We start from the raw sequence: 23,610 nt of genomic DNA, 5'->3' as shown, positions 1-23,610 counted from the left end.
CAGTAAATGTTACACAGTACCTTCTGCATAATTTAACACATCCTTTTTCCAAAAAACTGTATATTTTTGAATATATAAATAAAAAATTGCAAAAAAATGTTGTGAATTTTCATTACAATTGAAAAAAAAATCATCTTTAATAACTGAACTAAAATTTTGTAAAATCCCTGTGTTAAGTTGTAACCCATATTCCAATAAATAATCTGTAAAAAGTTCAACTTCCTACCTCAAATACTTTGTGAGGAAAGATGTAATTTATAAGCGTTATTTTAACATTGCAAGTATAGGGCGTTCCGGAGCCCCTTAAGTAGTTCTAAGTTCTAGGGGACTGATGACCTCAGATGTTAAGTCCCATAGTGCTCAGAGCCATGTGAACTAGACCGTAACCAAGCTGTTGACCCTCTTCTATGTGCGGGGTCGTTGCAGTTGGGGAGCCTGATGTGGCCACCGATCGTGCGAGGTCGAGCGGACAGCGATCTACCACACTCTTTGTTTCTCGGATCAGAATGCGCCGCTCGCTCTGCTCGCGCCGAGAGTCGTGTATGGGCGCGGATGGCGGACGGCGCGCCTCGTTCCGCTGTTGGTGTCTGGCCCGTGGCTGGGCTTATGACGCCCTGTATGGTATGCCGTGTTGGCGAGCCATCACGGCTTTGAAATATCCCTAGACACGTTAGCTCGCCACGTGCAGCTCACAACAGTTTGCGTAAGTCGGCGTATCTTCTCGGTTTAGATTGCACTGGTTGTTATGATTGCCAGCAGAAGTCAGGCATCGAGCAGTGGTGTGCCACATGCCCAACGACCTGACATCTGCAGCACTGTGGCGCCCCACACAACTTCAGGTTTCTGATGGTGACTGCCATCTTCATAACCAGCGTGAGGCTGGACAAATCTCAGATTACAGAGTTGTCCATGGCCACAGCTAGTAGGAGCGGCCCATCGTTTCTGGTGTTCAGGAGCATCATACGTGTCACTGTGCGATTCCCAAACCCATGACGTTCCAATTGCTTCTGAAGGTGATCCGGCTTAATGGTCCATGGGTAACTGTGGAACACGGCCTTCATCACCTTGTCAGAGACAGTGGCGCATGTGTAGAAGGGCAGCTCGCTGTCTGATGCCCCTTTGCATACACTGTGGTAGTCCTCGTAGTCCCGCGAGTTTATGTCCGCTAGGTCCTTTCCTGCAGACTTCGCAGTGAGCTCTTGCATTGTCCCCAGCGATAACTGGTGCAGGAACTCGGAATAGTCGCCTTTCACTTGGAAGACGATCGGCGAGAAGCCTCGGCCCGGGGTTGGTAGGCAGTAGTGTCGGGGAAGGGGCCCACTTCTTTGAGTGGTGGCGCGTTAGCGTCGCCTGCCACCTAATCGAGAACACCGAAGGCCCCTCCAGTCACTAAGTTGCGACTCGAGGCGGCCCTTCGCCTCCGGAGATTGCGTACAACTTGCTTGCCAGCCTATGAGAGTAGTCAAGCGTCGCTTGGCGACGGTAACGTTTTGTTTGCGCCTCTTGGCGCGTGGAATGTTGGCGGCGCCCTGCGGCGGGACTGCTCGATCTTGTCGTTTGTTCCTCTCCTTTCTCTGCTTGGCGCCTTGTAACTGCGCCATGGTCACATTCAACGGACTCTTCCGCCAGGCAAATTTTCGGAGCGCCCCCTGTCGGAGTAGTGTTGACAGCAACGGGAGGTGTTGGCACTGTAGCGCACACTTCTATGTCCACGGCTTGGTGCGCTGTTTTCGCGGGAGTCGCCGTAGTTCCGAGGGCGGTCGAAGCCGGCTGAACCGAGCGGCGATCCGCCACCCCCTTCTTCGCCAGAAGCGCGCCAGGTCCCATCTGATCACGGTGGGGCGGCGGCAGTAGTACGTCTGCACTCTACTGCGGATGGCGCGCGACTGTAGGTGCATGATCTCTGAAGAGGGGATGCCTCCCTCTCATTGGCAACGCCGTAATCGTTCGTGGCAGTTGTAGGAAACGCGGTGGCGGAACATGCGGCGCGCGTATTTGAAAGCGCGGCCGACGGGATAGCGGCCGTTACCGCAGACACGGGCGAAAAACAAACATCCAGAGACTGAAGTTGTCAAGTGCTTCCAGGTGGTACGAACTGCAATATCACACGCTTTTCAGGAGGGATAGTTTGCTTTAAAGGAGTATGATTTTTACAAACAGACCCGAAATCGAGCAAAAGCAAATTATTTTGACACCTATTGGCCAAAAGCAGTGCTCCTACGTAGCTGTAGTTATCTTACGCCCATTTTCCCACTCTTGCTTGCTGTGACGTAAAGAATCGTATAGGGCAGAGCCCCTCCAACTTCTCGCAGCACAGTGAATAACTTCGATGTTAGTTGTTCTTGATACAACTATCTTTGTATTTCTAATTTCCATAGTCCCTTTCATACGCATTTCCTCTTCAAATTCTGATTGGTCGGGGTTGAAAACAAATTTCTTACTGAAAATTGTTTATCTCATTTACAAATTTTCGGGTCCATTCCGCAGTTTGCCATGCGTCGTCAAGTTGACGCTTTGTTTGAAATTTCGTTATCTTACGTCTTCCAATGATGCAGCACTGTTTAAAATTACGCAACCGTCCACATCATCCACTGCTTCCCTTGCAATCACTGTAATCGATGTCACGCGCAGTTTGATGTGCATAACGTAGTAAATCATTATCATACATATCCTGTAAATTTTATTTGGCATCCTTGAAAACAGCGAACACTATTTTTTGTAACAAGTGCACGTTGTTCTCCGTTGATTTTCTTATGCACTGCATGGTCATGGTGCCGCAGACTTATTCGAAATCTGTTCCTAGTTGCTTTTTTACTATGCTGTGAATGATGTTCCACATACGTAATTATGTTCAGTACCCGGTCCTTGGACAACGATTGTTCTTTACGTTTCACTGGAGACATGATTTGTGTCTCCCTGATTTGCTACACGCCTCGACACGTGTTTCATTATCGCTTTCACTTTTTAAGTACATATTGTCATAATTGTACTCCTCATGCGCATTGTTCGTACAGTCGAGCGTACACGACAACACACATTTCACTGACTCATCTTGCAGAAACCTTAATATTTCATCTGCCACTTCTTTCTCAATCTGCGAAATTCCTTGGGTTCCTTTCTGACGAAATGTCAACTTCTGCAACTGATGTGGATACAATGCAATGTTTGCTTTGTTTATTGTGCCATTGCTCTGCTTTGTATCAACACCACTAGTGCTGTAGCACTGGTTTGAGAACTCGTCGACTAAGCAGTTCAACTACGCTTTGTAGGCCCATGCTGTGCTCACCATTGAATACCTCCATTCCCGCCTAGTTTCAATAGCAGCCAATATTGTGGTTGATCGTAATCAATATGTGGGGCGTCGAACGCCGTAGACATCATTTGCCTCGTGCGACCTCGCACTCAAGGGGTGCACTGTCAGTGTGCAAACATATGAGCTACATTCAGCATGTTGAAGAGACCATTCCGGCAACCAGCGAGGGAAAAAGCGCAACCAACTGCAGACTGTGACCCGTGTTGGAACAAACGAGTGGCAATTGAATCTCAATGTAGACAAGTGTCATGTGCTGCGAATACATAGAAAGAAAGATCCCTTATCATTTAGCTACAATATAGCAGATCAGCAACTGGAAGCAGTTAATTCCATAAATCACCTGGGAGTACGCATTAGGAGTGACTTAAAATGGAATGATCATATAAAGTTGATCGTCGGTAAAGCAGATGCCAGACTGAGATTCATTGGAAGAATCCCAAGGAAATGCAATCCGAAAACAAAGGAAGTATGTTACAGTATACTTGTTCGCCCACTGCTTGAATACTGCTCAGCAGTGTGGGATACGTACCAGATAGGGTTGATAGAAGAGATGGAGAAGATCCAACGGAGATCAGCGCCCTTCGTTACAGGATCATTTAGTAATCGTGAAAGCGTTACGGAGATGATAGATAAACTCCAGTGGAAGACTCTGCAGGAGAGACGCTCAGTTGCTCGATACGGGCTTTTGTTGAAGTTTCGAGAACATACCTTCACCGAGGAGTCAAGCAGTATATTGCTCCCACCTACGTATATTTCTCGAAGAGACCATGAGGATAAAATCAGAGAGATTAGAGCCCACACAGAGGCATACCGACAATCCTTCTTTCCACGACTGGAATAGAAGGGAGAACCGATAGAGGTACTCAAGGTACCCTCCACCACACACCGTCAGGTGGCTTGCGGAGTATGGATGTAGATGTAGATATCGTCTGGGCTCAAAGGTCAGATTTGGTATCGTTCCTACGACTGACAGAGAATATTGAGAATACCACCCTTGCCCATGGAGTTTCAGTGAAGCTCACAATCTGCATCATTGCCCCCACAACAGATCGTGGCCCCAGGTTCTGAGTCAAGACGAAGGCTTGAATCATAGACTTTGAGAGTTCTTAGACAAGCTAGGTGTGACTTTTTAGACTTGTTCCGCAAGGTTGAGAACTGTATGGTCCCCCTACATGGGTCAGGCGTGCAGCACACAGGTAATCAGATGGCTGACTATGGGTGGGGTGCACACAAGGGATTTATAGAGTCCACGAATCTGCATCCCATCCAGAGAACGAGACCTGTAGGATAACCCAGAACTGTCAATGTAGGAGTTAAAGAAACGCGCTCCACAGGTGAAAATATTAAAATCCAAGTGGTTAACCGCTGAAGCATTTGCAACAAAGTATCGGAGACTAAAGCACTCCTAAAAGGCAGTGTAGCTCACATAATACTAGGAACAGAAAGCTGGTAGTGACAGTAGTGAAATTTTTGGGGAAAATTTAAACATATACTGAAAGAATAGACTAATGGGAAATGGAGGTGAGCATTTGTCGCAGTAGTCCAGCAATTCAACTCCACCGATGTAGAAATTAAAGCTGCATGCGAGATGGTTTGAGAATTCTCAGTATTAAGGGTAGGCATAAAGTTATATCTGATCCTTCTATCGACCACCAAACTTGCCCTCCTGATGTAGCCAAAAACTTTAGGGAAAACCTCGGCTTGTACAAAAGTTCCCTAATCATACTGTAACATCCAACAGTCAGTTGGTATAGTTCCAGCTTTATTAGTGATGAGTGTGACAAGGTATCCTACAAAACATTCCTAAGTGTCTTCTCTGAGAACTGCTTAGAAGAGGTAGTCTGGAGCACTAGTCAGGGTGGAATTATATTTGATCTAATGGCAGTAAATAGACCTAACCACTCTGAGGATGTCCACATCGAAACTGGTATCGTTGACCATGTGGCAGTTACAGCAACGACGAATACCAAAGTACAAAGGGCAACTAAAACAAATAGAAAGAGCTGTGTGTTCAGTAAACTAGACAAAGAAGCAGCAGTGTTGTATCTCACTGAGAAATTTGAAACTTTAAACCCTATCATGGATAAAATTCATTTTTTACAGGTTTTTAAAATATTAAGGTGATAACGTTTTCTTTTCAGTCCCATTATTATATTTTCACCACCAAAATATTTTTTAAGTTATCCGTTTTTTCACAACAGGAAGTGGGACTCATATGTCCCATGAACCAACGCGAGATACCTTTTCTGCTGACTGATTTTGTAATTTTATTTTTTTTAGCCATAAACAGGATTTTGTGGAGAATAAAATAACTACAAATTATACATGCATGTAATCTTTTTATTTGTGTAGAGCCAGTGTAAAAAATATTCATTACATTTCAGTTTTCATGATACATTACCAATACTTACAAAACTTTACATTCCATGAAACTTGGAAAAACATGGTGTGGCACAAAGTGGTACACCACAAGCAGTGCAAACAACTTTTGTTCTCAGAATGAGATTTTCACTCTGCAGCGGAGTGTGCGCTGATATGAAACTTCCTGGCAGATTAAAACTGTGTGGTAGACCGAGACTCGCACTCGGGACCTTTGCCTTTCACGGGCAAGTGTTCTACCAACTGAGCTACCCAAGCACGACTCACGTTCCATCCCCACAGCGTTACTTCTGCCAGTATCTCGTCTCCTACCTTCCAAACTTTACAGAAGCTCTTCTGCGAACCTTGCAGAACTAGCACTCCTGCCTTTGCAGTGCAGTCCCGATTTTTTCTCAGTTTCAGTACAGTCGTCCGTATATGGCAGCACCATGTAGAGCTGGGTAACATATATCCCGACACTCGAAGTGGCGCTCAAAGTTGGTGGGACATATATGACCCATCAACCACGAAAGGGTTAATTCAGGACAGGAGCATGTAGAGGAACTATGGTTCAAGTTTTAAAGAGTAGTTCACCGTGCACTTGAAAGATATGTACGCAGTATAACAGTCGATGATGATGATGATGATGGGGATGATGATGTTTGCTTTGTGGGGCCCTCAACTGCGTGGTCATCAGCGCCCGAACAAAGTCCCAATTTTACATCCAATTTCCTTTTCGCAATACAATGTAGTCACGCTCACAAATGATGATGATGAGGAGGAGGAGGAGGACAACAAAAACACCCAGTCCCTGTGCAAAGAAAATCCCCAATCCGGCCGGGAATCTAACCCGGGACCCCGTGATACAGTCCATGACGGTAGGGACTCTCCACGGTATACAGTTACTGTAACGAAAATCCTAAGGAAACAGAGACTACTGCATTATCGGCACCTACACATCTACATGACTACTACGAAATTCACAGTTAGATGCCTGGCAGAGGGTTCATTGAACCACTTTCACGCTGCTTCTCTACCCTTCCACTTTCAAACAGCGCGCGAGAGAAACGAACACTTGTGTGGGAGCTCTGATTTCTCTTATTTTATTACAATGATCATTTCTCCCTATGTAGATGGGTGACACTAAAATATTTTCGATGAAAATATTTCTCCGTGACGAAAAACACCTTTGTTTTAATGATTACCACCCCAACTCGCTTATCATATCTGTGACTCTCTCTCTCTCTCTCTCTCTCTCTCTCTCTCTCTCTCTCTCTCTCCCCCCCCCCCCCCCCTATTTCACGATAATACAAAACGAGGTGCCATTCCTTGAACTTTTTCAATGTCCTCCATCAGTCCTTTCTGATGCGGATCACACACACCACACAACAATACTGCAGAAGAGGGCTGACAAAAGTGGTGTAAGAAATCTCGTAAGTAGCGTCTTGCACCTGCTAAGTGTTCTACCCATAAATCGCACTCTTTGGTTTGCTTTCTCTACAAGGGTATGTGTGTGATCGTTGCAGTTTAAGTTACTCGTAATTGTGATCCCTAAGTACTTAATTAAATCTACAGTCTTTATATTTGCGTGATTTATCTTGTAACTGAAATTTAGCGGATTTCTCTTAGTATTCATATTAATGGCTACACACTTTTCATTATTTAGTCTCAATTACCACTTATCGCACCATGTAGATATTTTGCTTAAACCATTTTGCAATTGATTTTGATCCTCTGATAACTTTATGAGATGGCGAAAGTATTGGGGCAAGGGGGGTTTGGCCCACTCTGCATTGTTTGCAGATGTATCCAAGATGGTGGCATGTAGACTTGGCAACAGCACATGACATCATCCAACATGGCGGCTATGACGTCATCCAAGATGGCGGATTTTGGTGGGAAGTTTGAATTTTGGCAGGAAGATAGGTCAATTGGGCTACCTCCACTAGCCTAAGTCACCTGACTGCCACCTCTTCCTAGGGCTTGGTGGGAAAAGGACTCAACCAGCACTAGGCTGGTGGGGAGAGGAAGGAGTGTACTTTATTTATTTTGCAACACTTTATTTAGGGATGGAGTATATTTATCACAGTGATACAGAACACATGCTCTGACATGCTACAAAGCATACAGACCTGCAAACTACTCCTAAATAACTCATTTATAATGCTCTACACACGTGCCTACTAATTGTAAGCTGTCAAAATAACTCATTGTGCAGCCTACAGACATGCAAACCACTCATAAGTAATGCAATACATTTACGTCCAGAGAGCCAAACAACTCGTAAACTGTCAAAATAATAATCCATCTAAAAGACTCTGCAAACATGCTTGCTAATCGTCATGTGCCGAAATCATGCACCAGTCTTTATTTAAACAATTAGAGACAGCACCACCATACAGTGTGTTCACAAGGAGGTGTGCACTCCAACTGACCTAGTACACAGTACCACCACCAGAGGTCGCAGTCGTCCATTCCATGACGTAATCCAAGATGGCAACCATGACGTCAGCTGATGATGCAAGTACCGTTATCCAAAGTGGTGGTAGTGTGTTCATCATGGGGTCTGGACCTAGTACACAGTACCACCACCAGAGAGCGCTGTCGTCTGTCTCATGACGTAATTCCAGATGGTGGGGGGAAATGGTGGCAAAATGACTCTGCCTCTGCTGGACATACGTTTTTATTTTGCATGCAATGTCTCCACCATGAGATCTAGACTCCAGCTGACCTAGTACACAACACTGCGACCAGAGGGTGCTGTCATCCATCCTGTGACATAATCCAAGATGGTGGTCTGGGGCGGGGGAAAATGGCGCGAAAATGACTCGACCTGCGCTGGGCTGCTGGAGAGAGTAAGGAAGGAGTGTACTTTATTTATTTTGGAACAATTATACAGCCCACAGACCTGTAAGCTACTCTTAAATAACACTCTGCAGACACGCAAACAACTCCTAATTTACCAAAATAATTTCACTACGGACATGCAGAATCCTCCTAAATAATTCAGTAGACAGATGTGCAGACACGAAATCAACTCATAAACTGCCCAAATAACGCATAGCGCAGCCTACAGACCTACTCGCAAAATAATGCAATAGACACACAAACAACGTACGAAGACACTGCCCACCATCCGCTGTAGACAGCACAGGAGGCTACCTGTAGCCTCACGAAGTGATGCAGCCATCAGCTGTCAAACCACGCACAGATGCCTGCATGCATGAGGCGGCGACATCGCTTTTACTTGACACCTGAGAAATTCGTCTTGAAATATGTGTTCACTTAGACACCTATGCTGACGCGACCGGGCGGGAGCACAGGCGCTCCAGGGGTGCGCGCAGTCACAGCCACGAGCTGCCACCGGATGCAAGTGGAAGTTGCCTCTATTTTCGGGTGTACAGCCAGTGCTGTACTGACATTGCAGAACTCCAAGGCATGCTCATACACGAGACACCTCCGTGCAGCACGTGTCTTTACCATTGATGACAGAGTAACACAGGGTGCACTGTTCCTAGCGTGACATGAGAGATGCATCTAACCGTGCTTAACTGCAAATAGCACAGAATAACATTGGATGCACTCTTTCCAGTGGTTCAAATGGCTCTGAGCACTATGGGGCTTAACTTCTGAGGTCACCAGTCCCCTAGAACTTAGAACTACTTAAACCTAACTAACCTAAGGACATCACACACATCCATGCCCGAGGCAGGATTCGAACCTGCGACCGTAGCGGTCGCGCGGTTCCAGACTGTAGCACCTAGAACCACTTGGCCACTCCGGCGGGCTCTTTCCAGTGCTCCTAATGTGATACCCCAGTCCATCACGTGGTACCCTTCCTGCTTTCAACACACAAAAACGTTCCCACCGCTATGTAGAGCCTCCTATATCCCAGCACAAAGGATGTGAATGAATCAATCATTATTGTTTGCACTTACCGAATTTATCCGCCGAATTACTGATGCCGTCGGTGTCAAAGCACCATCCACATTTTCTTTCTTTCTGCAGAGGGGACTTTCAGCAGTAAAATTATTTTGCACAGATCACTAAATTGCATTGACAGTTAAACCTGCAAAGTTGTCTACAGATCATCAAATACAAACAGACCATCAAATACAAACGAGACTCACAAGGATATTGGAGGCCAGGAACATATTTACCAGTGTAACTACAATTAAATATTATGATTGCTGCTACAGTCTGACACCAATTGATGTCGATGTGCTGAATCTATACGTCCCTCATGATAGGACACACAGTCATCCTCTCTAGTCATGCCACAACATAAACCACAGTAACCTTACAATGCAGTACATACACATTTTACACAACATAAGCCACAGTAACTTTACAATGCAATGTATACACATTTTACACAAACAGTGCAGTTATCTTTTATATATGTACAGCACCCGAAAAAATTATGGTATGCCACTCACAACGGCTATATGTCACGATGCCCCTCAGTCCTAGGGGAGCACCGTCCGCCTTTTCTTTCTTTCTACAGACGTGACATCTGTGGCAATAAACTATTTTATACTGATCGCCGTATTGCACAGACAACTAAACCTCGCAAAGTGCCATACATATCGTCAAATACGGAAAGACTCTTACTCAATTACACTACTCAGCTACTGAGGACAGGAGCTTGAATATTGGAGCATGAAACCGATCTCCAACCCATCAATATATCACCACGTACCATGTCGATGTAGTAAACATACAATTCATATCGTCTGCCATACAAAATCATCCCTCTTACATCAGAAAGCTGTCAGTGGATCAAAGTCACTCTCAGAACTATTGTGGAAAGACTGGCTCGTCCCCCCCCCCCCCACCCCGGTACAAACGCGTTACTGTTCCTGGTCTGGACCTGCCTGCTTGCTCACATTTCTACACCCAGCTCCAGAATCTGGGATTACAAGAACATATCTAATTTCGCATGGTTCGCACACAGCAGTATCCTACCAATCGCTCACGCAAAATAATTCCGAAGATATAGACTAGGAATTATTTCTATACAAACCCGAAACTGTAGCTAGGTGGTACATGCTCTAGACCACTGAGTAACTAGAAACGTCCGCAGCTCGTGATCGCGCGGTAGTGTTCTCGCTTCCCACGCCCGGGTTCCCGGGTTCGATTCCCGGTGGGGTCAGGGATTTTCTCTGCCTCGTGATGACTGGGTGTTGTGTGATGTCCTTAGGTTAGTTAGGTTTAAGTAGTTCTAAGTTCTAGGGGACTGATGACCATAGATGTTAAGTCCCATAGTGCTCAGAGCCATTTGAACCAATTTGAACTAGAAACAGACAGACGAAAAATGATACTTCCATCCGTTAATACCGATCTCGGTGATGTAACATATTCGAAATCATACTTATAATTTACAAGTTCAACTAAGGTGTTTCTCATGTCTAGAGAACCGGCAAATTTGGCATCCACATGCTAGATACACACCTCACAATCGATCTTCTCTCAACTAAATAAAGGCGCGAAATGTGCAGAAGCAGTCAACCAAACAATTTACATGGGAGGGAATAATGGTCCAGTGCAAACGCACCTCCACATTCATTCTCAAATTTCCACGCGATCACGAAAGCTATCCTACACATACAAAGTATTAGTTCTCTATTCGGTAGTCTAGAGGACAACACCTTAATTCATCTAAATTCCTACACTCCATCAGGCCTCTCCATTCTGACAGCTTCTACCGTTAAAGGGAAACATGAATCCCCCCCCCCCAGGTTACTGGTGCTGCAGGCCGAGCATGCACAGCTAGAATCAGTCATCCTAAGAAATTGGTCACATGTATATTTCATCCCTGTACTTACAACTAAATGTTACGATCGCGGTCTCAGTTGAACGAGATTCGACAATGAGGGAAGTCTCGGAAATACACCCTGTTGATGGCTATGGCTCTGGAAATAGAAATATCAGTACCATTCATATGACGTGACATACTCTTCCCTTTGCTATCACAATACTGTATGTCAAATCCATACCTTCCTTATGAGTGGACATAGTCATTTACTTTGCATATGTCGGAACACAGACACACACTTTATATGCCTGATGCTCAAGGCGAACCTATCACGCACCCCCTACTACTAAGTATAATATTTCGTCAGTAACTGATTGCCTACGATACAAAATAATACTGAGAGAAAATCAGCGATGGGTGGAAATGTCTCATAAGTTTTTTTCTTGTGAGTGACACCACTGTCTCTTAGAAAGAGAGCTGTAATCATATCATATGTTAAAAAAAACCGATCACAACAACTACTGTATGTTACTGTCACAAGCGGTCTTGGTTCTACAGGTGCGCACAAGTATCCATACTAAAACCTATACTTGCTTTATAAATCCACGTATGGCATTACCTACGAATCACGTGGGTTTTCCGGACAAATACCGAGACGGTGATCGTCTTACAAACCACCAGATGCTAAAAAACCCGATCCCAACAACTACTGTATGTTACTGTCACAAGTGGTCTTGGTTCTATAGATGCAGACAAGTATCAATGTTAAAAGCTATACTCACTTTACAAATCGAGGTACGACATTACCTCTGAATGAGATGGGGTTTTGCCCAGACAAATACCGCTATCGCAGGAGTATATAGTATCAGACCAACACGTCGTCGACGGTGCAACCTCGTAATAAAATTACTCAATTTAGAAAGTGATTCGGCTAAGGAACGTGGTATGAAACCAGTATTTGCGAATCCCTCACGCCACCGCAGCAAGATATTTCTCCAGGATTTGTAGCGCATTCTCTCTCGATCCCTTGTCAGAGGTTCGGTGACCTATCCACTGAGCTATAGGCGATGGTTGATTGAGAAGGATCACAAACAGTATTAGATTGTGTACTGATTGAGGTTGTAAGAAAATGTACACTTGCTTCTTAGATCTCTAGTATTACGCTATCCGCTAGAAATGACGTCCCCTAACTAACCTAAGGACATCACAAACATCCATGCCCGAGGCAGGATTCGAACCTGCGACCGTAGCGGTCTTGCGGTTCCAGACTGCAGTCCCAAAGGGTGCAAGCCGAATACAGGAAGAACGTAGATATAGGAACCATCGATATAACAGTTGTAAACTGTCGTAGCTGTGTTGGGAAAGTACCAGAGCTCCAAGCGCTAATAGAAAGCACAGATGCTCAAATTGTTATAGGCACTTAAACCTGGCTAAAGCTGCATTTAAGATCAACCGAAAGTTTTGCGAAAAACCTAACTGTTCCGGAAGGATAGGCTAAACGTAGTTGGCGGTGGCGTATTCGTTGGTGCTGGAAGTAGTTTATCTTGTCGCGAAATGGAACTAGGTAGGTCCTGCGAGTTAGTATGGGCAGAGGTCATTCTTAGCAACAGGAACAAAATATCCTTTTATCGACCTTCCAACTCAGATAATACAGTTGCTGAAAGGTGCAAAGATTACTTGAGTTTTATTTCAAACACCTACCCGACTCAAACAATTAGTTGGTGGTGACAATAATTTACCCTCCATATTTTGGCGGAAATACATGTTTAAATCCGGAAGTACACATAAAACATCATCAGAAATTGTGCTAGACGCATTCTCTGAAAATTATTTTGAGCAATTAGTTCATGAGCCCACGCGAATATTAAACGGTTGTAAAACACACTTGAGCTCTTAGCAACAAATAATCCTGAGCTAATAACGAGCATCAAACCGGATACAGCGATGAGTGAACACTGGGTTGTCGTAGCGAGACTGAATATTTTAACCCCCAAATCCTCCAAAAATAACCTAAAAATATACCAATCCAAAAAGCAGATAAAAATTCACTAGACGCCTTCGTGAGAGACAATCTCCACTTCTTACATATTAACAATGTGAGTGTAGATCAGACGTAGCTTGAATTCAAAGAAATATTATCGACAGCAGTTGAGAGATTTATACCAAATAAATTAACAAACGAAGGAGCTGATCCCCCTTGGTACACAAAACGTGTCAGACCACTGTTGCAGAAACAACGGAAAAAGCATACCAAATTTAAACGAACGCAAAAACCTTCAAGATTGGCGATGCTTTACAGAAGCTCAAAATTTAGCGCAGACTTCAATGCGAGATGCTTACAGTAGTTTCCTCAACGAAACTTGGTCTCTAAACCTGGCAGAAAATCCCAAGAGATTCTGGTCGTATGGAAAGTATACTAGTGGCAAGACACAATCAATGCCTTCTCTGCGCGATAGCAATGGAAATTCTATCGACGACAGTGCTGCCAAAGCAGAGTTACTAAATACAGCCTTCCGAAATTCCTTCACTAAATAAGATGAGCCGGCCGCTGTGACCGAGCAATTCTAGGCGCTTCAGTCCGGAAACGCTGCTGCAACGTTCGGAGGTTCGGTTCCTGCCTTGGGTATGGATGTGTGTGATGTTCTTAGGTTAGTTAGGTTTAAGTAGTTGTAAGTCTAGGGGACTGATGACCTCAGATGTTTAGTCCCATAGTGCTTAAAGCCATTTGAACCATTTGAAAGAAGATGAAGTAAATATTCCAGAATTCGGATCGACATGAATAACTCAGAAGTAGTATCTTCGGAATAGTGAAGCAACTTAAATCACTTAATAAAAGCAAGTCTTCCGGTCCAGACTGTATACCAATAGGCTTCGTTCAGAGTACGCTGATGCAGTAGCTCCATACTTACCATATACAACCGCTCGCTCGACGAAAGATCGTACCCAAAGACTGGAAAGTTGTACGAGTTACACTAGTATTTAAGAAAGTTGGTAGATGTAATCCACAAAATTACAGGCCCATATCATTAACGTCGATATGCAGCAGAATTTTGGAACATATATTGTGTTCGAACATCATGAATTATCTCGAGGAGAACGGTCTATTGACACACAGTCAACAAGGAGTTTAGAGAGCATCGTTCTTGTGAAACAAAACTAGCCCTTTACTCACACGAAGTATTGAGTGCTATTGACAAAGGATCACAAATTGATTCCGTATAGTCGACCACGGTGGCCGTTCGGTTCTAGGCGCTCAGTCCGGAACCGCGTGACTGCTACGGTCGCAGGTTCGAATCCTGCCTCGGGCATGGATGTGTGTGATGTCCTTAGGTTAGTTAGGTTTAAGTAGTTCTAAGTTCTAGGGGACTGATGACCACAGATGTTAAGTCCCATAGTGCTCAGAGCCATTTGAACCATTTTTGATTCCTAGGTTGTTTGCAGTTGATGCTGTCGATTATCGTTTAGTAAAGTCACCAGCAGATCAAAACCAATTGAAAAACGATTTAGAAAAGATACCTGTATGTTGCAAAAATTGGCAGTTGACTCTAAATAACGAAATGTGTGAGGTCATCCACATGAATGCTAAACGGAACCCGTTAATCTTTGGTTACACTATAAATAAGCCAAATCTAAAGGCCGTAATATCTACTGAATACCTAGGAATTACAGTTAAAAACAACTTAAATTGGAAATAACAAATAGAAAGTGTAAACAAAGAATGTGTTTTATTGGCAGGACGCTTAGAAAATGTAACATTTACTAAAGACGCTGCCTACACTACGCTTGTCCGTCCTCTCTGAGCGCTGCTGCGCGATGTGGGATCCTTATCAGATAGGATTAACGGAATACATCGAGGAAGTTCTCAGAAGAACAGCAAGTTTTGTATTATCGCGAAATAGGTGAGAGAGTGCCACTGATATGATACAGGAGTTAGGTTCAAATGACTCTGAGCACTATGGGACTTAACATCTGAGATCATCAGCCCCTAGAACTTAGAACTACTTCAACCTAACTAATCTAAGGACAGCACACACATCCATGCCCGAGGAAGGATTCGAACCTGCGACCGTAGCGGTCGCGCGGTTCCAGACTGAAGCGCCTAGAACCGCTCGGTCACAACGGCCGGCCAGGATTTGGCGTGGACATAATTAAAACGAAGGTGGTTTTCGATGCGGCCAAATCTTTTTGAGAAATTTCAGTCATCAACTTTCTCCTCCGAATGCGAAAATATTTTGTTGACGCCGACCTACATAGGGAGAAAAGATCATCGTAACAAAATAAGGGAAGTCAGAGCTCGCACAGAAAGATATAAGTGTTCGTTTTTTTCCGCGCTCTGTTCGAGATTGGAATAACAGAGAATTATTGTAAAGATGGTTCGATGAACCCTCTGCCATGCACTTACATGTGATTGGCAGAGTATCTATATGGATGTAGACATCTCGATTGGAGTTCGCGCTAAATTTCGATCTTTTGAAAAACTTGGCCAATCTTGCTGGTTTTGCGTTCTTTTAAATTTGGGATGCCTTTTTTTTCGTTGCTTCTGACCTGTTTTGTGCATCATGAGAGGTCAATTCTGTCAGTTGTTAATTTATTTAGTGCAAATCTGTCTACTGCTGTTGATAATAGTTCTTTGAATTTAAGCCACGTCTGGTCTACACTATTAGTTACTTCGAAACGAATGGACAATGTCTATTAGGAAAGCACCAATAAAATTTTTATCTGTTTTTTTAAAATAGATTTTGCGTTTATTTTTGATTTATTTGTGTCTGTTGCTGTATTCAGTCTCGCTACAAGAACCTTGTGTTCACTAATCCCATTATCCGTCATGTTGTGGTCTTCAGTCCAGAAACTGGTTTGATGCAGCCCTCCATGCTACTGTCATAATGCACTCTATTTGCTCTGGGTTATTTGTTGCCAAGAGGTCGATTGTATTTTCGCAACCATTTGCGCTTCGAGTGGGCTCCTGAACTAATTGGCAATTTCGCTTATGTATCAAGGGTAGATTGCAGTCACCACCATGTAGGCTTATAACTGTGTGAGTGGGTACCTATTTGAAATGAGACTCAATTTTCCTTTGAACTGTTCAGCAACTGTATCACCTGAGGCGGGAGGTCGGCAAAAGGAACCACCTATTAATTTCTTCCTGTTCTTACGTATAACCTCTACCCATACTAACTCACAGGAACTATCTACTTCAGTTTTGATACAAGATAAGCTACTTCTAACAGCAACAAACAAGCCACCACCAACTGTATTTAAAATATCCTTTCTGAACACCGTCAGGTAGCGGTACTGTGGATAAATTTCGCCTTCACTTACAGGGTGACAGTTATTAAACTATATGAAAAAAAAAACGTAAATTAGTTACAAACTATAGCGTGTACACACTTTATTCAACATGTAAACATTACTACAGATAGTCGGATTGAGGTTATGACATGTTCTATATGCCTGCCATCATTGGCGATGACCCAGACGAATGGCGAAATTCTGCACGAGACAAGCTGAATTGTGGGAACATCAATGCTGTCGATGACCTCTTGAATGGTTGTTTCCAGCTCAGCAATGGATTTCGGGTTACTGCTGTACACATTGTTTTTAGTATAGCCCTACAAAAAGGAGTCGCATGTGTTAAGATCCGGAGAATATGGCGGCCAATCGAGGCCCATGCCAGTAGCCTCTGGATACTCCAGACCCAGAATGCGGTCTCCAAACTGCTCCTCCAGGACATCAAACACACTCCTGCTTCGATGGAGTCGAGCTTCGTCTTGCATGAACCAAATCTTCTCGATATCAGGGTCACTTTGGATAATGGGGAATGAAATCATCTTCCAAAACCTTCACATACCTTTCGATAGTCACTGTGCCATCAAGGAATATCACACCGATTATTCTGTGACTGGACATTGCAAACCACAGAGCCACCTGTTGAGGGTGAAGATACTTCTAGATCGCAAAACGTGAATTCTCAGTCCCCCAAATGCGTCCATTTTGCTTACTGACGAACTCATGCAAATGAAAGTGGTCTTCGTTACAAAACCAAACCATATTCACATACTAATTCCAATCATGCTCTGTGGCCAACCGTGCAGTTTGAACGTCCCAATACAAACCCTTCAGAAGTTCATACTGTTCAGTAGTTGTCACTCTGTATTATCGATTTTAGCCAGCTTTCAGTACCTATAACAATCTGACCTTCAGTGCCTTCTGTTAGCACCTGGAGCTCTGGTTCTTTACCAACACATCTTTGACAGCTTACTACTGAAATCCCTATGATTTTTGCATCAACCCTTGACCTGTGTTTGACATGCACCTTTTGAGACTAACCGTTTCTGTTGTTTCCCAAGACCCTCTAACCTAAAAAACCACCCAGTCCTCTCTACACAGCCCCCACTACCCATGTAGCCACTTCGTGTGTGTAGTGGGCCTCTGACCTATTAAGCGGAACCCAGGAACCCACCACCCTATAGCGCAAGTCGAGTAATCTACAGCCTACACAGTCGCAGAACTGTGTGAGCCACTGATTCAGGCCCTCCACTGGGCTCCACATACTGAAGGACCATATTCAGTTGTGTTACAAGTGGTGAGCTACACCCACACCTCACAAGTAAGACTGGCAATCTTGGTGAAGATTCAGCTAGCCACCCAAAACCAGAGAGAGACTCCTTTCCAATCCAAAGCAACCCACATTTTTAATACCAACATGAGCCACTGCCTGTACTCTTCATGACTTCTGGAAATGCCCATTCCACATCTGGAATGACTCGTCCCAGTATGCACACTGGATTCCTTCCTCTACTTGACATCCATATCCCTAAGGGCTGCAAAGGTGCACTGGAGCCCACAACTACCAGTAATCCCACCCTCTGTGAATTCCCACAATGAGTGGGCCAATAGGCTTTTTCTGGAACAGGGTGAGTGACTGCATCTGGCTCAGGATCTTTGTCAGCCATAGACAGCACCCGAAACCTGTTTTTGAGACTAACTGGGGAAGCCCTCCGACTAGCTCCCACCCTGCCGCCCCTCCCCCGGAAAGTCTTTCACTGCCTGCCACACCTTGGTATGACCTCCCACTCAACCACTGGTGAGTGGTCAACAGTGCGGGCTGTAACGGGGGTGGTCACAGTAGTGGACAGATTGAGAGACACACTGGATGACCCTTGTATCCCATGCCTGGCCTCCCCATAGTGATGCCCATTGGTTACAGCCTCAAGCTGACCAAATCCAGCAATGTGTGGTGCTGTGAGTCAAGGGTCACCAACTGAGCTTACATCTGAATGCTGCAGTCTCAGTCCCTATGCATACCAAAGACGGCAAAACACTACCGTGCACAGATATTAAAACTTAAGACTGTGTGTAGTAAACACTCAAACATGCAATAAATTTAAGAATTTAAAATAATGATCCTACAGATAACTGAAAATAAAGAAAACAAAGCAAGAGGAGTATAGAGAGATTCGAATGGAACACATCTGGCTGTCAAGAGAGCAATGCATGAAGCCTTCAGTGATTACCATGGCAGCATACTGTCGAATGACCTTTCACAAAACCCAAAGAAATTCTGGTCTTACATAAAGGCCTTCAGTGGCACTATAGTTAGTGTCCAGACTCATGGATGACAGAGGAACTGACGATGTGGATAGAAAAACAAAAGCAGTCATGTTTAACTCTGTTTTCAAATGTTCCTTTACAAAGGAAAACCCAGGAGTATTGTCCCAATTTAATTCTTATACCACTGAAAAGATGAGTGAAATAGATACTAGTGTCAGTGGCATTGGGAAACGGCTGAAATCGTTAAAGTTCAGCAAAGTTCCAGGGCCATCAGATTCTGTATCCAATTTGCACCTGAGTTAGCTCCTCTGTTAACCCTCGAACTAAAAGCCATGCCCAGAGGCAAGCACAGGTCACATCTGTATACAAGAAGGGTAGCAGAAATGGTCCACAAACCTGCTGTGTAATATCCTTGACATCCATTTGTTGTAGAAACTATGAATGTACTCTGAGTTCAAACACAATGAGGTATCTTGAGCATAATGGCCTCCCCCATGCCAACAAGCACAGATTTCAAAAACTCGTGCATTCTTCGTCTTAGATACTGAAAGCCATGGCTCAAGTCAGTCAGGTAGATTCAATATTTCTCTTGTTTCCAAAAAACATTGGACTCAGACCCATACCTGGGCTTATTATCAAAAGTATGACTGTATGGGGTATCAAGTGAAATTTGTGACTGGACTGAGAATTTCTTGATAGGGTGGATGCAGGAGTTCTATTCTGGAATGCGTCATCGTTCAACTTCCTGGGATGTCAGATTGACTGTGATAATAATAGATATGGACATGTAACTAGTGAAGTTTGGATGTACATCCACTGGAAGCTAAAGAAGAAGACCCGACAGGACACAAGAACAAAGTTTCATAAAACAAGGGGTCTTCCAGTATTTCGGCATGTTACAGAGTGCTGGATATAACAGAAGGAACATCGAGTAGAATGCCGAATTAAGAAATGTGAAGGGCAAGCAGCTAGTCTACATTAGATGATACAAGAATTGAAACTGTCTCTCAAAAGCTGAAAGAGGAAGCAACGGAAAATAGAATAATTATGTACCACAACATGTGGCATGAATGCACATAAATGAGAGGCAACACAATGCTTCTGAAATTGGTTTTAAATTACAAACCAAATGGAAGAAGGAACATAGGAAGACCAAAAAAATAGAAGGAATAATAATTTGTGAAAATGAAACAGAGAGGGAGCCTTAATCCATGAAGTCAAGAAGAAGGGGGAAGTAGTAGTATAGGAGGAAATAGTTATTACTGTGAAAGTTTACAGAAATAAATTCCATGCTCCTAACTTGTGTGGTATGATTCCACCACATCAATTTGAAGTGTTAATGATCTTGTGAATAATGCTTTCAGATTTTGACAAAAAAAATTTGCAGCCTAAAATATTAATTTAGTAAATCAAGTATTCTGAAAGGAACCTCTTCATGTTTGTAATAGTTCAATCTCAATCTTGTGTAGCTCACTCAGTTTTTGTTTTTGTTAGTACTGTAACTTTATGGGTATGTATAGTTGTGATACTGGTTTTTTGTCCTTTTTTAAAAAAACTAACCATGTTCATTCATCAGCAACTCTTATTATTTCAGGGAAACAAGATGTGTATGTTTCAATGCCAACAGGATCTGGAAAGTCCTTGTGTTTCCAGTTGCCTGCTGTTATCTACAAGCACAAGGTTGCAGTGGTATTTTCTCCACTTCTTGCTCTTATAAAGGTGAGTTGATTGTTATTTTTCATTTTGTTTTTGTCTCAACTTCTGTAAATTACTCTATTTACATGAAACTAATGTGCACTTGTCTTACCATATGCAGTATTCAAAACTGGGGTGCACATAAAATTCAATAGTGCATTGCAGTGTAGTAAAAAATTGAATCTGTCAGTCACTGGCAATATAATTTAAATTTAGGTATTGTTTCTTATATCACAGTGTATTTTTGTTATTCTCAACTTCGTTACAATATTGTTGCCTTATTATTGCATAGTATGTCTGTAACAGTCAGTCACAAAATGGAAGGCAAGTAGAGAAGAACATCGTATGATACTACTTTCAAGTGTAAAGTAATTCTTTATGGTGAAAAGTGTGGTGAGAGGAGGCCGGGACAAGGGTTCAGTGTAGCTGAGAGTAATGTCTGCTTATTGAAGAATCAGAAATTGGCATATTTGCACCTGCCCCAACTAGAAAGAAGTTCACTGACCCTTGCAAAGGAAGGCCTCCTGATGTTGAAGTAAGATGTTTTTAATTTGTCCATGAAAGGAGGAAGAATGGGCAACCTTTGACTAGTGCTGCCATAAGAAACAAAGCAAAAAGGTGGCTGCAGTTCTTTATAAACCGTGGCAAGAGTTTAAGACTTGCTGTGGATGGGCTTACCACAGTATGGAACAGGCGACTTACCTCTGTGACGCTGTACAACACTGTGCCAAAGCTTCCACTGGCTTTTGAGAAAAAACTTTAAGAAGTTTAGCAATATGCCATCACACATCAGAAAGAAGCATTTTTTGATGGGTCAAATAGGTATCACTGATAAGACACCAGTTTATTTTGATATGCCACATAATTACATGGTTGACTGAGGAGGAAACAAAATAAGTTACCATAAAAACATCAGGGTGTAAAAAAACAGTGCATAACTGTAATGGTGGGAATCATAGCAGATGGGTACAAACTTCCCCGTTTCTTAATCTTCAAGTGGAAAACGAGCCCCAAGGCTCCAAAAAATGAAATTGTTTGAAATCAAGAGAAGGCATGGATGGCTGAAATCATAATGCTCTGAAATGTATGGGAACTCTGTCCTTAGTGCTTCCCAAACTACCATCACTGCTTTGTCGCGATGCATTTTGTGCCCATCTCACTGATGAGGTAAAAAAGAAAATCCACACCCTAGCCAGTGACCTTGTTATTATTCCTGGAGGAATGCCTTCTTTGTTTCAACTCCTGGATTTTAGTATAACTAAACGGTTCAACGGTTATGAAATATTCTTCCACTAATGAAACCATGAACTGACACCGACAGAAAAAATTACTGCACACGGGGTTTCAGCTGCCTGGAAAAGTGTCGAAGCACCGATGATCATAAAAGCATGGAAGAAATGCTGTATTTTGGATACTCTGGATGGCAGCGAGTCTGATGTGCTCTGGTATGACGCCAAGGATGGCGGGGAAAAGAGAAAATGAATCTGATGTACTCTCCTCCAAGGATATCAGTAACATTGATGATATTACTGAATAATGATGAGTAACACCTGTGATTTACAGTATGTTCATTTGCATGTAATGTAGGTAATCGAGTTAGGCATTCTTTTGAACGACTGTGTCACTTAACAATGAGTCACTTAAAAATTGTTTTTGTTTGGATAGTTCATGTATGCATAAATTGTGTAAAATAAATTTAGCATATTAGCGATATGCCAACAAACTTTTTCTTTTTGTGATTTTAATTTTTAAATTTGGGTGTGCATTACAGTAGATTTGTGGAAATACAGTATTTTTTCATTTAATTTGTAACAACAATGGTTCTCATCCCTAGTACAAGTTAAGTCTTAAAAAATAAGTACTCAAATTCCAAAACTAAGTAGTATTGTCAACTATCTTTTCAAATGACTGTACTTAATGGTTGAGTAAAACAAAAACTTGATGTGTAATGCCATATGCTGAAGGTAAATGTGAACTTTCAGTCCTTTCTTGTGTCTCAACGACTTGAAATGCTGAGACATTTGACGATACAACTGCTATTGCACTCTTGTATGCTGTCCAACAGGAACAAGCCAGTAGTTACGAAAACTAGTGCGCCAACCATATGTTGGCATAATTTCAGATAATCTACCGAAAAGCTAGTCCCGCATCTAAAGATTTGTGTTTTATGATATCAACAGCATGTCGAAAATTTTATTCAGTAGGTAAGCCAAATTGTAGCTGTTGGCACAGTGTTGTGTAAAATCATGTGCAAGTACTGAGGAAAACTGTATGTTAATCAAGTCAGGCAGCTGTGGCAATTAGTGTATTGCAACATGAGAGAAATTAGAAACTAGGAATCAAACTGTTTCATTTTTCCACTCTTTTAAATTAAGTTTCAGTTACACGAATAGTAGATTTCAATTTTAAATTCAACTTTATTTTTCATCTGTTCTTAAATGAAATGGTATTCATGTAAAAAAATATTTTTCAGTTGTAGTTAAATCGAACTATTCTGTGTGACATACAAAAATGTAATACTTTCCTTTGGAAGCACCCAATATATCATACGTTTTGTGTCTTCTGTATAAGTAATATCTGTGTAAGTTGCATGTCATCATATCTGTGTCTGAGGTTATCGCCTTACGATGGCCTAAGAAGCCAAAAGCTGATTCATGACCAAATAAATAACATTTTGCAGAACATTAGCAAAGTGTTTCCTACTTAATATTGTTGCCGTGTTCTGAAAAGCATTGACGAAAAATTCAGTTTCTGTTAATAAGTGAGTAATATAATTCATTAACTAATGCAGCAATGTTGCATGAAATCATTCTTTTAAAGATTTCTAAAATATTCCCACCTATTGTCTCTTTCAGGAGCTGCATATCTAGTTTGATGTGTCAGAGAACGTACATTATTTTTCTTTACCTCTTAAGAAAAGTAAATTGTTAGTTTG

General features: G+C 42.7%; 1 protein-coding gene across 1 annotated transcript in view; it reads left to right on the top strand.

Annotated features, from left to right (window-relative positions):
• LOC126248868 (uncharacterized) overlaps window positions 1-23,610 on the top strand; it is a 309,564-nt gene that overhangs the window by 146,791 nt on the left and 139,163 nt on the right. Inside the window, exon 2 of the mRNA XM_049950312.1 lies at window positions 20,575-20,699. Coding sequence (XP_049806269.1) covers window positions 20,575-20,699 — 125 coding nt within the window. The remainder of the gene's footprint in view (window positions 1-20,574; window positions 20,700-23,610) is intronic.

The sequence above is a fragment of the Schistocerca nitens genome, chromosome 3 (assembly GCF_023898315.1).
Source record: "Schistocerca nitens isolate TAMUIC-IGC-003100 chromosome 3, iqSchNite1.1, whole genome shotgun sequence".
Lineage (NCBI taxonomy): Eukaryota > Metazoa > Arthropoda > Insecta > Orthoptera > Acrididae > Schistocerca > Schistocerca nitens.
The sequence above is the reverse complement of the archived record's forward strand: the minus strand, read 5'-3'. Positions and strand labels throughout refer to the sequence as shown.